The sequence below is a fragment of the Vigna umbellata genome, chromosome 3 (genome assembly GCF_029865625.1).
Source record: "Vigna umbellata cultivar VRB3 chromosome 3, Vumbellata_1.0, whole genome shotgun sequence".
Classification (NCBI taxonomy): Eukaryota; Viridiplantae; Streptophyta; class Magnoliopsida; order Fabales; family Fabaceae; genus Vigna; species Vigna umbellata.
Window position 1 is genome coordinate 16,677,460 of NC_142167.1, and position 18,135 is coordinate 16,695,594.

The following is an 18,135-nucleotide window of genomic DNA, read 5'->3' on the forward strand; positions in this document are numbered from 1 at the left end:
TTTCAATTTTATAAATAAAAAATAAAAATATATAAAGTCAAATTTTAAAAATTATTCAATATTTTTTTTCACTAATAGCTTTATTTAAAATAAAATCCACTACTAGTTATTTTTAAGAAAAAATATAAAAAAATAATTATAATAAATAGTAGATATTCACATGTTGAATACCATAATACCGGTACCCATACAATTAACATCCAGATAATTAAATATTTGTATCTTGTCGTGAGTATCCATTAAAGATATTAATTTAGTATTGTCTTATATGGAGGAATAGTAGCGTATTTACATAGTTTTAGGTTATATATATTGTACTATGTTTATGTTGGTATTAATTTAATGTAAAACTTAGCCTCAAGAACTAGAATATAAAATAGAAGGTGGTGGTTATTGAAAAAAAAAACAATTTTTTAATTAAATTCTTGTTTTATTATATATGATTTGATTCATGCATCAAAGAGATTAAAAGTTATAGTTAATTCCTTTTATTTGAAAGCATGGATTAAACAGTTATAGTTAATTCCTTTTATTTGGAACCATTAATGTAATTGATGTTATCGTGCACATAGTAAATGTTGTAAAAATATTCATTAGATGTTGCTGAACATTTACAATGAGTAACATATATAAAAAATAGAATATTACGAAAAATAATTTAGTTGAATAATGTTATCTTCATTAAAAAAAATTACCAACAGGCAATACTTTTATAATATTATTTTTTAATTAAACAACATTAGTAACGTTAATTTTCTATTAAAAATGTCATTAAAATTGTTTAGTAATACTTCTATCAATGTTACTAATAAAAATTACTAGTTAGATAAAGCACAATTAATATTTATAAATGATTTTCATGATATTCCTTACATTACATGGTTTCTTATGGGTACAATTATCTTGGTACCCAATAAAATTTTACACACTTTACATGTTAATTTATTAAATGGGATCAATTTATGTGTAATGAGGTTAACTTTAAAATATAATAAGATTTGGTGAAGTCGTGCAAAGGAAGACAAAAATATGAGTGTGTAGTTCTATCAAGTATAGTACAACCTCAGTTCAGATGTCATGAGTTAATACAATTTTAAGATGTTTTTTTAAGTAAAATGGTCATACTTAACACGATTTCAGAGTAAAGTAATTTTTGTTTAGAATTTAATATTTTTTTAAAGTAAAGTTGTCAAAATTGCTTTATGTTTTTTTGTTATGTTAAAGTCATTTTTACTACTATGACTTCAATTGTGAAAATTTTTTTATTTTTTTTTACAAAAAATGAATTCTATATTTTTTTTTAATTTTTATTCTATGTTTCAATGATATTTATTTTGTTTTTTTTACTTAATTAATTCAATAATTTAATAAAGAATTTATAACAATTTTTATTTTTTAAGATTTTAATTTAATAATTTATAGTGATTTATATTAATAAGAATTTGTAAACATCCTTTTTAGTAGTATAAAGCTATTAAAATAAAATATTACATTGATGATAACTTACCAAAAATTACAAACTTCCACCGAAGGAGAGCTTACACTTTGGAGAACAAAACTCTATTTATGATTGTGGCTATCCTCTTAATCTCACGCTGAAAAGACTGAAAATGTATTTATCCAATAAGATATATTAGTTATACTTACAATATTATGATTACATTTTTATTTTATATATTTCCAAGTGCAAAAAAAAACTAAATTGTATAAATAATTTGAGAAGAACTGTCCCAGAAAAAATATTTAGTTGAGTTAGAGTGAAAGAATTTCCGTGCCAGGATTATTTTGAGATATTACTATTTGATGTTATTAAGAATTTATTAATTCATCTTCAAGAAGGCTTCCAAATTTTATTATACAATTTTTTTTTGTTACCCAATTCATCAAGGGTTTAAACATTCTCATGTAACAAATAAATAATACATAAAAATATCAAGAAGAGAGATAATCAAATGAATGTCTGACCATGAATTATTCGATTCAATGAAATTAAGAACATTCATCCCAATATAACCCCATACAAAGGAAAATGTGGGTAAAGACGTTGATAAGAGGAAAAATACTTGAAGATATGATTAAACTTTATGAATATAAAACAAACCAACCAATTATGAAATATATATATATATATATATATATATATATATATATATATATATATATATATATATATATATAAAAGAACTTTTAGATTACATAATAAAGGGTTAAATATGTTTTTCGTCCCTTAAGTATTACACGATTTTGGGTTAGTTCCTACTCGAAACTTTGATGGCTTTTAGTCCTCGTGGTTTTGAAACTCTTACTATTAGTCCTAAAAAATGAACGGCGTTAACTTTTGTATGATGTGGCAAACATCAAGGACACGTCTTATCGAGCTTTCCTCTTCACTCTCTGCCACGTTGATGGTTTAATTTTTGAAATGAAATTAGGTATGTTTATTTGGAGGGATCGAGCTCTCGATCAACCAAAGGGGAGAGAAAACCAATCAAGAGATTGAGGAGGTAGATTCCGAGGCCATAAGAGACAATGTAAAACCCCTGCACATAAACAATACACAAGACGTAGATGGATGCCATGACCAATGTCCCAATCCATCTGTAGGCGGAATGGGGGTAGATTTGTCGAGATAGTACTGAAACAACTTAGAGAACTCCTGCAAATATTGCTTCACCTGTGCAGACGACGGAGCAGCGCCACCGCCATCGCCACTGCCACTTCCCTCCATTACAACGGATTCTGACGCTTCAAATTTAGAATCTCAACAAACGAAAGCAATCGTTCACTGTTAATGTTATTTATCAAGGTTTATAAAATAAGGGAAAAGGAGATCTGGGAGGGTAGTGAGGTTCATGTTTCTATAATTGTTTCCAAAATGAAATAATAAAAAAAAATAAGGGTTTTCTGATGTTGAGATTATGAGTATTTCCTCTACCTTGACCGAGAATTCATGGATGGAATTTTCCGAGACTGATAACGAAGAAGAGCAAAACAAAACCTATCAACTTACCTCCTCAAGAAGACGACCTTCAAATGTACCTCCTCAGCTTTCTTTGCCCTTAACTGCAATGATGAAGAAGAACCCAACTTCTTAAAATTTCATTTATGAGAGATGACGAAGTAAGGTTCAACCAAATTAAACATACTTAATCTCATTTCAAAAATTAAACAACCAACGTAGCAGAGAGTGAAGATGGAAGCTGGCATAAGAGTGTCCTCACCGTTTGCCACATCACACAAAAGTTAACGCCGTTCATTTTTAAGGACTAATAGTAAGAGTTTCAAAACTATGAGGACTAAAAGCCATCAAAGTTTCAAGTAGGGACTAAACCCAAAATCGTGTGATACTTAAGGGACGAAAAATATATTTAACCCCATAATAAATTATGAATATTTTATTAATTTAAACAAGAAAAAGTATGAAAAAGAAGATAGACATATATAGATGAGAATTATAGAGTATATCAATAATTTTTCATCTCCATATTCAATTTAAAAAATTGGGTTATAATATGTATCTATTTGTCATTATTATGTGTATGAAAAGTATTTTGAAAATCTCATATCAACCAAAATAAAAGATCCATATATAAATAGAGAAAAATTTAACTTTAATGAGTCAATTTTAAAAATTAATTTCTTAATAATTTTAGAGACTACGTTTTACATTTAATTAGTACTAACATATTCTTAATATGCTACCTATTCAATATGAAAAACCGTCTTAGTGTGTTGAAAAAAAATATTTTCCTTTTCTTGCTTTTACGATATAAAACATTAACAATACATAATACATGTATAAAATTATGTAATAATAAGAATTATATAAAAATGCATCAATAGTTTGATTCCTCCATCATCTTTCACAATTCTTCACAGCACTTGCTACTTTCTCTAAATCAGACAACATATCACAATATTGCACCTTAAAAATTAACTGCATGGCAGCTAATAGTTCACACTTTTTGTTTCAAACCCTAATCCAGATTACGATGACAATGCAGTCACGAGAAGTACTCCAAGAACAACACCCACTTTTCATGCACATTGATTTCTGTAGTGCCAGACTTCTCCACTGTGGAATTAATCTCAGATGGTTTAGGGGTTGCAGCCGGTGGTGTAGGGGTAGGTTGTGGTGGTTTTAGAAGGGAAACAGCTGGTGATAACTGGGCTAAAGTGGTGGTGAAAAACAAAGATGAAAGGAGCATTGTTAGTGAGAAGGACAAGAAAAGTTGCTTTTTCATCATTTTTTTTATATGAAGGTTTGGATGATATTTGAAGTGATTTCAAATTATAGGAATTGTAATTGCAGTGTTCAGTTGATGAGTTGATGGCATGAAGGAGTAGGCTTTTATAGAGAAAGTTTGGAAGTGGGAGGAATTGATAGATAGGTGAAAGGCTCTTTTTTAAAACCTTAAATAGTGATTTATGAGCATACACACAAAGTTTCTAGCTGGCAAGGATATTGAGGTGTTGCATCAACATGATATATTGAAGTAAGGATGGACAGAGCAATGTCTTTTTATGATTGAAGGCCACACCATTCTCCCATCACGATCAATTGATTTTGTAAATTTTCTTGGTTTTTCTGACACCACTTTTATTATATAACATGTAATTTAGCAACATGTGTGAGTAGAATGGTACATATAAATTACTGCCATGTTGTTCTTCCTTTGTCACTGATATCAGTTGGGAGAAGGTGTTTTTTATTTTCCTTTTACCTTTATATCTTCCTAACATCTTTCTTGATTAATAACAAATTCAGGGAATGACTCTTAATTGGTTATCCAAAACAATGTTTTTGATGAATGTTACGGAAACGATTCAAGAAGACTTTTTAGTTTTGATTTTTCTCCAATTTATAAATTCTTAACAAAAAGAATTTAGAATATAAACATGTTGGAACAATTACGGTTTAACAAATGAATCGTGAACCATTGAAAGATTTTCGCCCTTTCTGTAACCTCAACACACCAGATACCAGGAACAGAGCAAAATTTAAACAAAAAAAGCAAAGAGAAATAAATTAACAGCATATTTGACATAGAAAACTGGAAGTGCAGCTGCGACATGGATCATCAATACCACATGGTTGCCACTGCCATCAAAGCTATGCCAAGTGACATAAACTTTGTTCCACCAAGGCCAACCAAACTCACTGCCCCAGATTTATTCTGATCCTGCTTTGTTTCGCCTTGATCATCCTCAGAAGAATTTTCCTTGGCAGCTTTGGGAGCCTTTGCAAGAGATGAAGGAGCCAAAGCTGGAGCCTTACTGGTGGCAAAGAAATCCAGAGGAAGAAGCACCTTGTCAACGTGATAAATCCCAAGTTTGTTATCAGAGTATACTACCCCAAGAATGGTGGCATTGACAACCCCAGTTGAAATGTTGACACTGTTACCTAATGCATTCACGTTGAGTGGAAGCCTTAGAGGGTCTTTACCAGCCACTGTTTGCACAGGGTTGCTCAGAGAATCAAAGTTTGAGCTTGAGACAAACTGTGGCAATATGTGGAACTGGACAAGTTCGATTTTCTGGCCTTCGTTGAGGGAGTTGAGGAAGCCAGCTTTGAGGTTTGAAAAGGCAGAATCGTCTGGTGCTAGAATGGTTATGCCCCCAGTCTTGGCTGTTATGAGCTGTGAGTTGACGTTGTTGATGATTTCTGTGGTTTTGAGGAGGCGAATGAGGGTTGAGAACATTTTGGCCTTTTTGAGGATTCTGGTGATGTCATCAGGGACAGAGTCAGGAGAGTCTGGAGACTGAGGTAATGTGGGGACTAATGGTTTTGGTGATGGTGCTACAGCCTTTGGGGTATGGGGAGTTTTTGCTGCTGGGGCTTTTGGAGCTGCTGCAGGTGCTGGTGAAATGCTCAAGGCGGTAGACCAAAAGAGTAAGAACACTGATAAGGAGAAAATGGTTGCTTGTTTCATCCTCCAGTTGCCAATTGAAGCCTTTTGAGGGGTTTGATGATTTTGGAAGAATGTGAATGGTTTGAATTAATGATTATTGCAGTTTGTGTCTGATATGTTGGATTTGTGAAAAGAGAGGGCTTATATAGTGATTATAGGCCAAGGAAATGATAGGTTGGTGAAATGTTATGGCAGTGAAATTTGTTAGCTGGGGAGTATGAGGATATATTTCATCTGTCATGGAGAACAAGGATCACGATACATATTGTGTGGTTAGAATGATGAAGCCTTGTTTCTAATTCCTGAAATAAAACTCTTTAAGACACAGGTAATAATCACACTATTGTATTGGTGAGAGAGGTGTATTGAGTTGACAGGGAGAACATTAAGATGTGAACCATGAATATGTGAACTGAACTATTATGCCTTCATTCATGTCAAATGTCAAATGTTATTGTCAGGATTCATCATATATACCAAATTGGATGCATGCATATACATTTTAAAATGTAATTTAAAAGGTGGCTTACTAACATAATAGAAAATGATATGGCCAAAATGATGAAGACCTCCGTTTTGGAAATTAAACGGGTCCAATCAAAGAATTGCATTCTTTCAGTATCTTTGAATAAATATTCTTATTAAATAATAAATAACTTCATTGTTAACATAATAAATGCATTCACTCTTTTATTAACTAGTAACAATACAAATTGGGATTGTAAAGACTTGCCAAGAAGAAGTGATTGTATTTGCCAAAACAATAATTACTATATGGTTGGTCGGTCTTATATATATATATATATATATATATATATATATATATATATATATATATATATATATATATATATATATATATATATCATTACTTTTTATGTTTTTATGAGAAAAGAGCATGGTTTTTTGCAGAGTGGTATAATTGGGATATATTTGAAAATTGATAATTGAATAGTTGATGTGAAAATCGATGGAAAATCTTATAGAATATCCTCCCATATACAAGTATAGAAGAGAATATGATATTTGAGTTAATACTTTTTGCCGGATCAATTTGTATTTAAAGACTTTTTGAATGTAAGTTAAAATATCAAAAGATATTAAAATAAATAAAAATGTATGGTTGATTAATTTCAATCAATTATAACCACATATTTGACACACATTCGGGTTAGATTTATAAAAATTGTTTAGTAATGTAAGACACAATTACTGGAGATTTATTTTATACGAATTAGATTTGATAATTTCATTTGCTTTATTATTATTATCACGAAACCGTGTATCTTTTTTAGATGCTCGTGTAAATAAAATACTTTCTTAAAGAATGTTAAACACTGTCGACGGAAGCAAAATTTTTTTTAATCTTAATTAAGTACCTAAATCATATATTAATGAATATGAGTTATGTAATACATTAAAGGACATGTAAATTATATTTATTACTTGCTTAAATAGTATTTACACTTGATCAAGAATGTTCTTATACACATTGTTAACCTTCTCATTACTAAGAAAAGAAAAACAAAATTGCAGAAAGCATCTGATGAAGTAACCTTTTAACAGTTTAGTTTGTAACTTTTCATCCATACATCTTCATTGATGCAACACCTCAATCTCCTTTGCCAGCTACTAACTCATTGTATGATCACAAATCACATTTCAAGATTTTCAAACAAAACCTCTCACCTACCTTTCACTGTCTCCCACTCCCAGACATGTTATATAAAAACCATCTCCACCACCATATCAATTCATCCACTGCACATTGCATATACAAATCCTACCATTTCCATTCCTTTCTTATATCTTCCTAACCATTATCATCTAAAAATACCAAAAGATGATGAAAAACCAATGTCTTCTGTCTTTCTCAGTAGCACTGCTAGTTTCATTTTTGTATTCCACCACCACTTTAGCCCAATTATCACCAGCTTCTGCCCCTCTTAAACCAGTTCAACCTACTCCTACTCCACCAGCTGAGGCTCCTAAACAGCCATTGGTTCCCTCATTGCCACAGTCACCAAGTGATGCCACTCCCGACACTGCAGCTGTTGACATTGTTGGAATTCTGAGGCAGGCCAAGTCATTCAACATCCTTATTCGCCTCATGAAAACCACCCAATTGATCAACCAACTCAATGCACAGCTCCTCACCACTAAGTCAGGTGGCATCACCATTCTTGCACCTGATGACAGTTCCTTCTCTCAACTCAAAGCAGGCTTCCTCAACTCTCTTTCTGATGGCCAAAAGCTCGAGCTCTTACAATTCCATGTTCTGTCAGACTATGTTTCTAGCTCCAACTTTGATACTCTAACCAACCCTGTGAGAACGCTTGCAGGAGCTAAACCTGGAAAAGTGGAACTGAACGTGATAAGTTACGGAGGCAGTGTGAACATCTCAACGGGTGAGGTTAACACCACCATCACTGGCATTGTATACACAGATAAACATCTTGCTATTTACAAGGTGGGTAAGGTGCTTCTTCCTATGGAATTTTTTACTGTTGCTAAAGCACCAGCAAAGGGACCCTCTTTGGCACCAGAACCTTCAGCAAAGGCTCCTAAAGCGGATAAGGAGAAGCCACTGTCTCCAGATTCCTCAGAATCATCTGAAATTAATTCCACAAGCGACAACTCTGGCACTGTGAACATCAACGTACGAGGAAAGTGGGTGTCCCTTGTTCTTGGAGGACTTATCCTGCTTGCATTGTCATCATGAACCAAAGCAGGATTTGATGAATTTACAAACTGTTGTGAGTCTCTGTTTTCAGAGACTTTTCTGTTACACTGTGTTATCAGTTTTAACTGATAACAGTTTATTTTCTTGCTACATATACATGAGCTATCTTGTATCTTGGAAGCCTGCTTTTCATAAATAAAAAACAAGTTTTTCAGCTTTAAAGTTCTTATATGCATGAAGTTGATATAGTTTTCTTAATTATGTAATTATAAAAAACTATGCATCAGGTATAATAATTCCACACTTTGAATATATACCATAGTGCTGTTACTTAGTACTCAGTTAATATTTAATTAAGTATGTTATGTATGTTATCAGTGACTACTGGTGAACTAACAAAACCGGCAAATGTAACCCATAGATACACAATAGTAAGTGATACTAATTCATCCACTATTCCTATATTTACTTAAAATCGAGATTAAAAGTTTAAATATATTTTTCTCCAAAAATATTTTTAGATATACGATGATTGATCTAAAGTATTTTTATTTAATGTTTGTCAAGTTGTTTTATGTAGTAAGTATTTCTTGAGAAATATTATTAATAGATGATAAATAATAATTAACAACATAAAGAATAGGTTGCATTACAATAATTCATCTTTTAAATTATTATTTTTAATTACTAAAGAATTTTATTTTTTTAATGTTGAACCAATTTTCTTTTAACAAAATGATTCTTAGAATAGAGTGGAAGAGATTATTCACTTTACATTTTATATTAAGTTTAAACGAAGAACATTTTTTAATATAAAATGTTTTTATTGTAAGTAATAAATACCGAAATTGAAACTTTAATGAATAAAAGAAGAGTAGCTCAAAAAACGAAATTAATAAAGCATATATATGATAGTGTTGAATTTCTTATCTCTATGGTTTGGGAGTTCTCCATAATCTCCTGTATATATTATGTTTTTGTGGTATAGCTAAACCTATTTGTTTGGGATAAGTGAACTTCAATGTAATATACAGATTTCTGAATCGGTTTAATGCAAAATTGATTTCTTTTATTTTGTTTGTGTTCTATATGTTCACAATTAATTTAATAAAGTTTGTGAGAAGCCCCTTTGATGTTTAATATATATTAAAATTATTTTGTTAATAAAATTTGATTGTGAAAATAATATTTAAGCTTCACTTTTCCCCATAAAATAGTTTGTTAGTTTTAGAAATTTCTAACTCATTCTTTAAGGATATTAGTTAAAAAATTATAAATAAAAATATTTCATTGGAATACTAAAACTGTTGCATTTTTTAGGATTCTTTAATGCACTTACATATTCATTTCAAAAAGAAAATATTTTGACTCCATTATATTAACTAATTCTCTAATAACACTGATTAACAAAAACTATTTTGATTATTAATGATATTTTTGGTTCGTTATTTTACTTATGAATTTCAATTAGTAATTTGTCTTTTAAAAATTCAATTTGATTCTTCATATATGTGGATAAATTTGTTTTATTTTAAAATAATTATCATTTTTTTCCTGGCCAAACTTTATTCTTTGGTCGCATTAAAGTAGTATGACGTGAAATCTTAATATATTAGTACACCAAGTTTATGAAAAAAAAAGTATTTCTTTTAAGATTCAATAACTAAATTTTTTTCTATTAGACTCATGGCTAATATAAAAAATATAGAATTCAAATTAATAATAATCGTAGATCTAGTGAAAATAGAATAAAACTATATGGGTCCAACCATGAACTAATTAAAAATTGAAAAATGAATTGTATACTTTTATTTTTATTGTTCGGAACTCGATTTCCTCGTAAAATTCACTTCAATTTATAGTAATTTTTGTTTGTCAATTGAGTTTCATAGTTTATTATGTAGGTTGATCAAATATGACAAATTTCAGGTCAAGAATCGGTCAGAAAAGGACACATATTGAGATGATTTTTGAAAGAGAAATGATCAAACTAAAACTTATATATAAGATAAAAGAGACCAAAACTTCAATTCAATCTATTATTTTTTATAGCCTTTGTTGAGAATATAAACACAGCGTATTGTTTTTTTACTTCCTTTTTAAATATTTTGCATATGCGTGCCGTACCCTTTTAATGCTTACAATAAATAACCTTTCTCTTTTCCCATGTTTATCAATTTCAACTAACAACTTCTTTTATTTCCACAGCTAATTAAAGGAGTATCTTTCAAACAAGAGGCCAAACAGCAACATGATGTGCAAAAAAGACACAAGAAATCGATGGATGAACCTAACTAGCCAAACATTGATTCTTGACAAACTTGTTTTTTCTGTCTGTCCTGAAAGCTGTCTGCTTTTAAATTTTATTCCTTTCTTTCCACATTGTTTACAAGACTTTTTCAATTCATTTCTATCTTTCAAGAAAAGTAACTGTGTTGAGATGAGTTCAGAAAATATAAATAAGAGAGAAAGTGTTTAATCAAAGAACCATAAAAGTAGTTAGATAATTAAAATTTGATACAAGTGATTGTAGTTAATGAAGCTTATAATATTGAAAATGACTTGAAAAACAAATTAAAAAAGAAGTTATCCATAACATGAGGAAATAAATTATAGAAAAAGATATGTATAAGGTGTTAATGAAAAAGGAAAAAGATTATTGAGTTTGAGTATCGCTTCTCTTTCTGGAAAAGTAACAGTGGAATGAGCAGAATCTGTGTTGATTCTTAAGTCCGTTTTAGCACTTGTTTTGCTTCCAGTACTACAGCAAAACGCAAAGAGGGTATCATTCCCTTGTTGCTTTTGTTTGTTCTTTTTGCACTAACAATTCCAGAAGGCAATGAGAGCATCACAGACTCTGTTTGTTTTGCTTTGGTTCTTCTGCATTTATGCCCCTTCTTCGTTTTCCACAAATGTCACTTACGACCATAGAGCATTGGTCATTGATGGCAAGCGCCGAGTCTTGGTCTCTGGTTCTATCCACTACCCTCGTAGCACTCCAGAGGTTCTCTTCATTACCCTCTTTCTGTGTCTCTGTAATGTTTCATGTACACTATTTTTTCCTTTGTTTTTGAAGTTGGAGTCAAAAGGGGTGGTGTTTTTTTGTTTCAGATGTGGCCAGACATCATTCAAAAGTCCAAAGATGGAGGACTTGATGTGATTGAGACTTATGTTTTCTGGAACTTACACGAACCAGTTCAAGGCCAGGTCCTCTTCTTTCTAGTTCTGTTAACGTTATTATTACTATTACCATTCTTGTATAGTTTCTGTTGTTCACTGCTTTTTGCATTGCATTGTGTTCGTTTTTCAAACATGCTCAGTAATCAAAACCGAAAATAAGTATATGCAGCTTAGGAAAGTAAATGATCACTGCTTCACATATTTTTCTGAGTTAATAAGAACAATGAGACAAAGGGTATTTCTTAATGTCAATCAGAAGCTTAAATTTATGAAGAAATCAATGATGGAATATGTGCTTTGGCTTGGCAGTATAATTTTGAAGGTAGGGCAGATTTGGTTGAATTTGTGAAGACAGTAGCAGCAGCAGGCCTATATGTGCATCTCCGGATTGGTCCATACGCATGTGCTGAATGGAACTACGGGTAAAATATGATCTTTATATGTATTTTTTCACAAAGAAGTTCATATCTGATCATGGCCTTTAACTTTTTTGAGCAGCGGTTTCCCTCTTTGGCTACATTTTATACCAGGAATTCAGTTCCGAACTGATAACAAACCATTTGAGGTTATTATTCCTTTCCTTTCTCCTTGTCTCATTTTGCTAAATCTTCTTCCCGTTATCATGTGAAATTGAATTGTTTTCAGAAAGAAATGAAGCGGTTCACCGCTAAAATTGTAGATATGATGAAGCAAGAGAACCTCTATATGTCACAGGGAGGACCTATTATTTTGTCTCAGGTTTTTCTTAAATTTTACTGAATACATTTTTCTTATGCACATGTCGTGATATACAGAGAGTTCTGAATTTCTAATAGCCTACTGCCAACTTTTAAATGTGAAAATGCTATGAACAGATTGAAAATGAGTATGGGAACATTGATGCGGATTATGGTCCAGCTGCTAAATCCTACATCAAATGGGCAGCATCAATGGCAACATCTCTTGATACAGGGGTTCCTTGGGTAATGTGCCAACAGCTAGATGCTCCAGATCCAATTGTAAGTTTTCTTCTTTTAGCCATCAACAATTATGCTGAACAGTTTATGTTTTAGCTGTCTTCTAGTGTTATTTATTTGTTTTACACCGTTGTTTGTTTTCTTGATGCCTGAATTGAGCAATCTTACTATCTTGCTGTCAACAATTATCCTAATCCATTATTAATTTCACATTTTGTCATATCAACCACTCTCAGATTAACACATGCAATGCATTTTACTGTGACCAATTCCAACCGAATTCTAAGGCAAAACCAAAAATATGGACTGAGGGTTATACTGGATGGTTAGTGTCCTTTTCTGTAAAAAATTTTAGTCATTTGAAAGTAATACTCAAAATATGATCTGACTGATAATATCTCCATTCGCATTCAACTCTAATTTTGTTTTTCTTCCAACCTATCGAAACCCACAAAACTGTAGGTTTCTTGCATTTGGTGATGCTTTACCTCACAGACCTGTGGAAGATCTTGCATTTGCTGTGGCACGCTTTTTCCAACGAGGGGGAACTTTCAACAATTACTATATGGTAATGCAACATTACATGATGTAATTAAGGCTTTTTTAACTTTAAAGTATTCTAGATAACAAGGAAATGAGGTGATGCCCCAACTTTTTGGATTGCTTCCAAAACAGTACCATGGAGGGACAAACTTTGGCCGGGCTTCTGGTGGGCCTTTTGTTGCTAGTAGTTATGATTATGATGCACCAATTGATGAGTATGGTATGGAATTTTTCAACCTTTATATATGTCATATTTATTGTCGACTCTATAGAGTTATATAAACTAGTCAACCTTGCTTCCATATACAACCAACAAGAAAAATAAACAAACTTGTAACATGACAACATATTCACATTTTATATCTGAACTGCATGATGCAGGAATTATTAGACAGCCTAAGTGGGGTCACCTTAAAGACTTGCATAAGGCCATAAAACTTTGTGAAGAAGCACTGACAGCTACTGATCCAACAATTACATCTCTTGGACCAAATATAGAGGTAAAATGTAGTCCTTTCAAAATTAGGCCACATTTTCTGGATTATCTTAGTGGTTTAAATGTCTCATTTTTCACCTGATTTTGTCAATGTTATAGTTTTCTCTAGTTCCTGCTTCCTTCCCAATACTTGATTAACACTTGATTTGCATGTCTTTTGAAGATTAAGTCTTTTTCACTACAAATAAAGTTTTCCCTTTAGCGAACCATTCATAAGTGTAATTGTTGGGTAAAAGGATCATGAATGTCAAACTCCTCAACATTTAGAATCAGTTATCCCAAATGGATAGTTTAGTTACATCTCTTAACATATACTATTCAAATCCAGGTTGCAGTGTACAAGACTGGAGCTGTGTGTTCCGCTTTCCTTGCCAACATTGCTACATCTGATGCAAAAGTGACCTTCAATGGAAATTCATATCACCTTCCCGCATGGTCCGTGAGCATCTTACCAGACTGCAAGAGTGTAGTGCTTAATACTGCAAAGGTTTGCCTTGTCAGCTTTGAGATCAAAATAGATAGTTCAATTGAAGGAGGTTACTTTCAGAATGCATGTGATTGATCTATCTACACTTCAGACCTCTTTCATTTTCTAGTGCATGAAGTTGAATAACGAATAGTTATTTATGATTACAGATTAATTCTGCATCTGTGATTTCAAGCTTTAGAACTGAATCTTTAAAAGAAGAGGTTGGCTCGTTGGATGATTCTTACTCGGGCTGGAGTTGGATTAGTGAACCTATCGGTATTTCAAAGGCTGATTCATTCTCAAAATTTGGGTTACTGGAGCAAATAAATACAACTGGTGATAGAAGTGATTATCTGTGGTACTCATTAAGGTATATAATATATCTTCTAGGTTGAGAAAGTTTCTTCTGACTTGGAATTTTCTGTCTGACAGTAATGATTTTCATTGTTTTTTCTGCAGCATTGATCTTGATACTAGTACTCAAGCTGTCCTTCACATTGAATCCCTTGGTCATGCTCTTCGTGCTTTCATAAATGGGAAACTCGCAGGTATATTAAATTTAAATCAATCCTTCTTGTGAGTTCAATATCTTTTTATGCTTCTATATTATTGTTTAAATTCCCTGGTAGTATCTCGCTCCACCCATCCTTCTTGAAGTCAAAGCTTCTCTTCTAGAAAATGCTTTAAAATGAGGTAAACTATGTCTAGGTTGGCAAACATTATGTATTCTGGAGTCATTACATGACAAATAAGGAACATCCCTGTATCTCTATCTTCCTAGTATGTGTGGTTGAAAATCCAAAAACTTCTACACAAGTTTAAACATTTAAATGTATACTGCATAGATGTAATAACTCATGTTCTGTTGAATAATGTGTCAAGTGTTTAATGGAAATGTGATGCTTATTGAAGCTTATATTAAGAGTATTTAGTGGTATTCATGTGACTCTGTATCTGTGTAACTGCTAGAGTACTGTTAAGGAATTCTAAGAGTTATTTCAGTCTATAAAATACATTTACAAAAAAATTAAAAAAATATATAAATAAATAGAATTAACACTTAGGTCATTTCAATCTCCAAACTACCTTCCTTTTGTTCTAAATTTTAACTGCACAATTTTTCTTCCTCTGGACTACCTTCAACATTGATGTTCATCAAAGATTTTATGCATTCCTTCAAGCCAAAATCAGAATAATGACACCCAACCAATTATATAGCAGCCTTTAAAATTTCCTTTTATGTTTTGATCTCTCAACAACTTATAACTCATGTTATCCAACATTTCCTTCTCTCAGTTGTAAAATTTATTATATAAAAACTCATATACCAGCATCTCAATCGATTTCAAGGATGTAGCAAAATGAATTCTAGATTGATTAGAAATAAAGTAAGAACAGTTTCAAGGATGTAGCAAAATATTCAGTTCTTCATTTAAATGAAATATTTCATTATCTATCAACAATGACACTCATCTGTAACATTATGGAGAACTTTTTCAGGGAGTGGAATGGGGAACCATGAGAAAGCTAACGTCAAAGTAGACATCCCCATCACTCTAGTGGCTGGGAAGAACACAATTGATCTCTTGAGTTTAACTGTGGGACTTCAGGTTCTTCTTTTCTTGTAATATATTCATCTGTTAATCCTCCCAGTATTATTTCACTGTATCACCAAAACAGATCTCATTGCCACATCAATTAATGCAAACCTTATGCACATCAGAACTATGGAGCTTTTTTTGACACATGGGGTGCAGGGATCACTGGCCCTGTGATATTAAAAGGTTTGAAAAATGGCAGCTCTCTTGATCTGTCCTCCCATATGTGGACATATCAGGTTAGTCTCATGCTCTCAGCCTAAGTAAAGCCAATTTTTTTTTTCTCATTTTGAGGTTTTGGTTGGACCCATATATAGAATACACTGTCCATAATTTGTGTGAATTCAGATTGGTATTAAAGGTGAAGATTTAGGTCCATCTGGTGGCAGTTCTGGACAGTGGAATTCACAGTCTACCCTACCTGTACACCAACCCTTCATTTGGTACAAGGTAATCTTGAATAGAATATATAATCTACCGAAAAGTCTCTTTACTTTACTACAATTTGTTTCCTTTTGTTTATGGATTGTCCAATTTTGTGTTTACATTTGCATCTGATATCTCCATAATCACACACTTCATAGAAAATTAAGGCAATGCTACTGTAGGACAAATGATTTTGCTGCTGCTAGCTAATGTATTAACTCATTCTATCAGATAAACTTCGTAGCTCCCTCTGGTAGCAATCCAGTTGCAATTGACTTCACGGGGATGGGAAAAGGTGAGGCTTGGGTGAATGGACAGAGCATTGGGCGATACTGGCCTACCTATGCCTCTCCAAGCGGTGGTTGTACCGATTCGTGCAATTATAGAGGGTCCTATCAAGCATCCAAATGCCTCCAGAACTGTGGAAAGCCATCACAGACATTGTAAGTGCTACATATTCTGCATGAGAGAAGTTGAAACTTGAAAGTAGCTCTTAATTGTTCAAATAAAGTAAATGCAACCCTGCTAGATACTTATTTGAGTACTAATCCCGCAGATACCATGTACCACGATCATGGTTACGACCTCAAGGCAACACACTAGTATTGTTTGAGGAAAGTGGAGGCAACCCTAAGCAAATCAGTTTTGCTACAAAACAGATAGGAAGCGTGTGTTATCATGTATCTGAATCTCACCCTCCACCTGTAGACTCCTGGAATTCTGATGCAGATTCAGGAAGAAAAGTAGGGCCTGTACTGTTACTAGAGTGCCCTTATCCTAATCAGGTGATCTCTTCCATTAAATTTGCTAGTTTTGGAACACCTCAGGGGACTTGTGGAAACTTCAAACATGGACGCTGCAGCAGCAATGAGACTCTATCCATTGTGCAGAAGGTGTTATCATGCTTTCTTGTTAAACAAGAAGTTCATATATGTATTTTGTGTTGCTAATTCTATTTTGTTTTTTGACTCGGATTATACTTACTCTAAAGAACATCTTCTAACAGGGCTGCATTGGATCAAGCAGTTGTAGAATTGAACTATCAATTAATACGTTTGGAGATCCATGTAAAGGAGTAGCAAAGAGTTTAGCTGTTGAAGCTTCTTGTGCATAAAATTGTTGCTAATTGGACTTGTCTGAATAGCACTCTGCACTTTCCCAAGTCTCTGACACTCGTTGAAGATGATTCCTCATTGGCCAATGTAAAAAGGCCTTCTGCTAGTAAACTAGGAAAAACGTGTCAAACACTCTTTTATTACAATGGCCTAAAAAATCCTATTTATGATTTCGATGGCAGATTGGTGTGGCATTCAATCATTAAAATGCATTATGCCTAATACATCAGTAGATAGTTGATGCAAAACCTCAATATCCTTAAAGCAAAAAAACATAAAGCAAGTGTCATGTATTGACAACTTTACTTTAAAAAAAATATTAAAGTCTAAACCAAAATTACTTTACACTGAAATCGTGTTAAGTAGACCATTTTACTTAAAAAAAAACATCCTAAAATTGTATTAACTCATGACATCTGAACTGAGGTTGTACTACATGATAGAACTACACACTCACATGTTTGTCTTCCTTTGCATGACTTCGTCAAATCTTATTATATTTTAAAGTTGACCTAATTACATACATTCAGAAGTAAATTGATCCCATTTAATAAAATAACAAGTAAAGTGTGTAAAAAGTTATAGATAATATTAATTATCTATAAAATATACATCAATAGTCACTACAAATTTGAATCTGAAATTCAAAATAACATATCAGTGTAAAATATACATGTGAACAAGTATTTTTCAGTGATAAAAGACACTATAGAGTGTGCACAGTATGCAGAAACTGATAAATCAAAGTAAGTGCCAA

General features: G+C 32.3%; 1 protein-coding gene and 2 pseudogenes across 1 annotated transcript; 2 read left to right on the forward strand and 1 right to left on the reverse strand.

Moving 5' to 3' along the window:
* Window positions 1–4,907: 4,907 nt before the first annotated feature.
* LOC124842562 (fasciclin-like arabinogalactan protein 11 pseudogene) lies at window positions 4,908–6,031 on the reverse strand (annotated as a pseudogene).
* Window positions 6,032–7,687: 1,656 nt separating this feature from the next.
* Window positions 7,688–8,802, forward strand: LOC124842813 (fasciclin-like arabinogalactan protein 11 pseudogene; annotated as a pseudogene).
* A 2,435-nt stretch (window positions 8,803–11,237) lies between these two features.
* On the forward strand, window positions 11,238–17,612 carry LOC124842829 (beta-galactosidase 8-like). The gene is made up of 19 exons (XM_047319416.2): window positions 11,238–11,599; window positions 11,707–11,802; window positions 12,085–12,197; window positions 12,274–12,340; window positions 12,421–12,513; window positions 12,630–12,773; window positions 12,968–13,056; window positions 13,194–13,299; window positions 13,407–13,494; window positions 13,656–13,774; window positions 14,099–14,257; window positions 14,407–14,609; window positions 14,699–14,787; window positions 15,740–15,849; window positions 15,963–16,076; window positions 16,186–16,287; window positions 16,495–16,706; window positions 16,820–17,156; window positions 17,270–17,612. Exons 1-19 carry the CDS (start codon window positions 11,435–11,437, stop codon window positions 17,375–17,377), a joined length of 2,514 nt encoding a protein of 837 aa, XP_047175372.1. The 5' UTR covers window positions 11,238–11,434; the 3' UTR covers window positions 17,378–17,612.
* The last annotated feature ends 523 nt before the right edge of the window (window positions 17,613–18,135 follow it).

Coding starts and splice junctions, on each gene's coding strand:
- LOC124842829 (XM_047319416.2), top strand. CDS start 11,435: ATGAGAGCATCACAGACTCTGTTTGTTTTGCTTTGGTTCTTCTGCATT. Junction 14,258..14,406: donor TAGTGCTTAATACTGCAAAG/GTTTGCCTTGTC, acceptor TTATGATTACAG/ATTAATTCTGCATCTGTGAT. Junction 14,610..14,698: donor TATCTGTGGTACTCATTAAG/GTATATAATATA, acceptor TTTTTTCTGCAG/CATTGATCTTGATACTAGTA.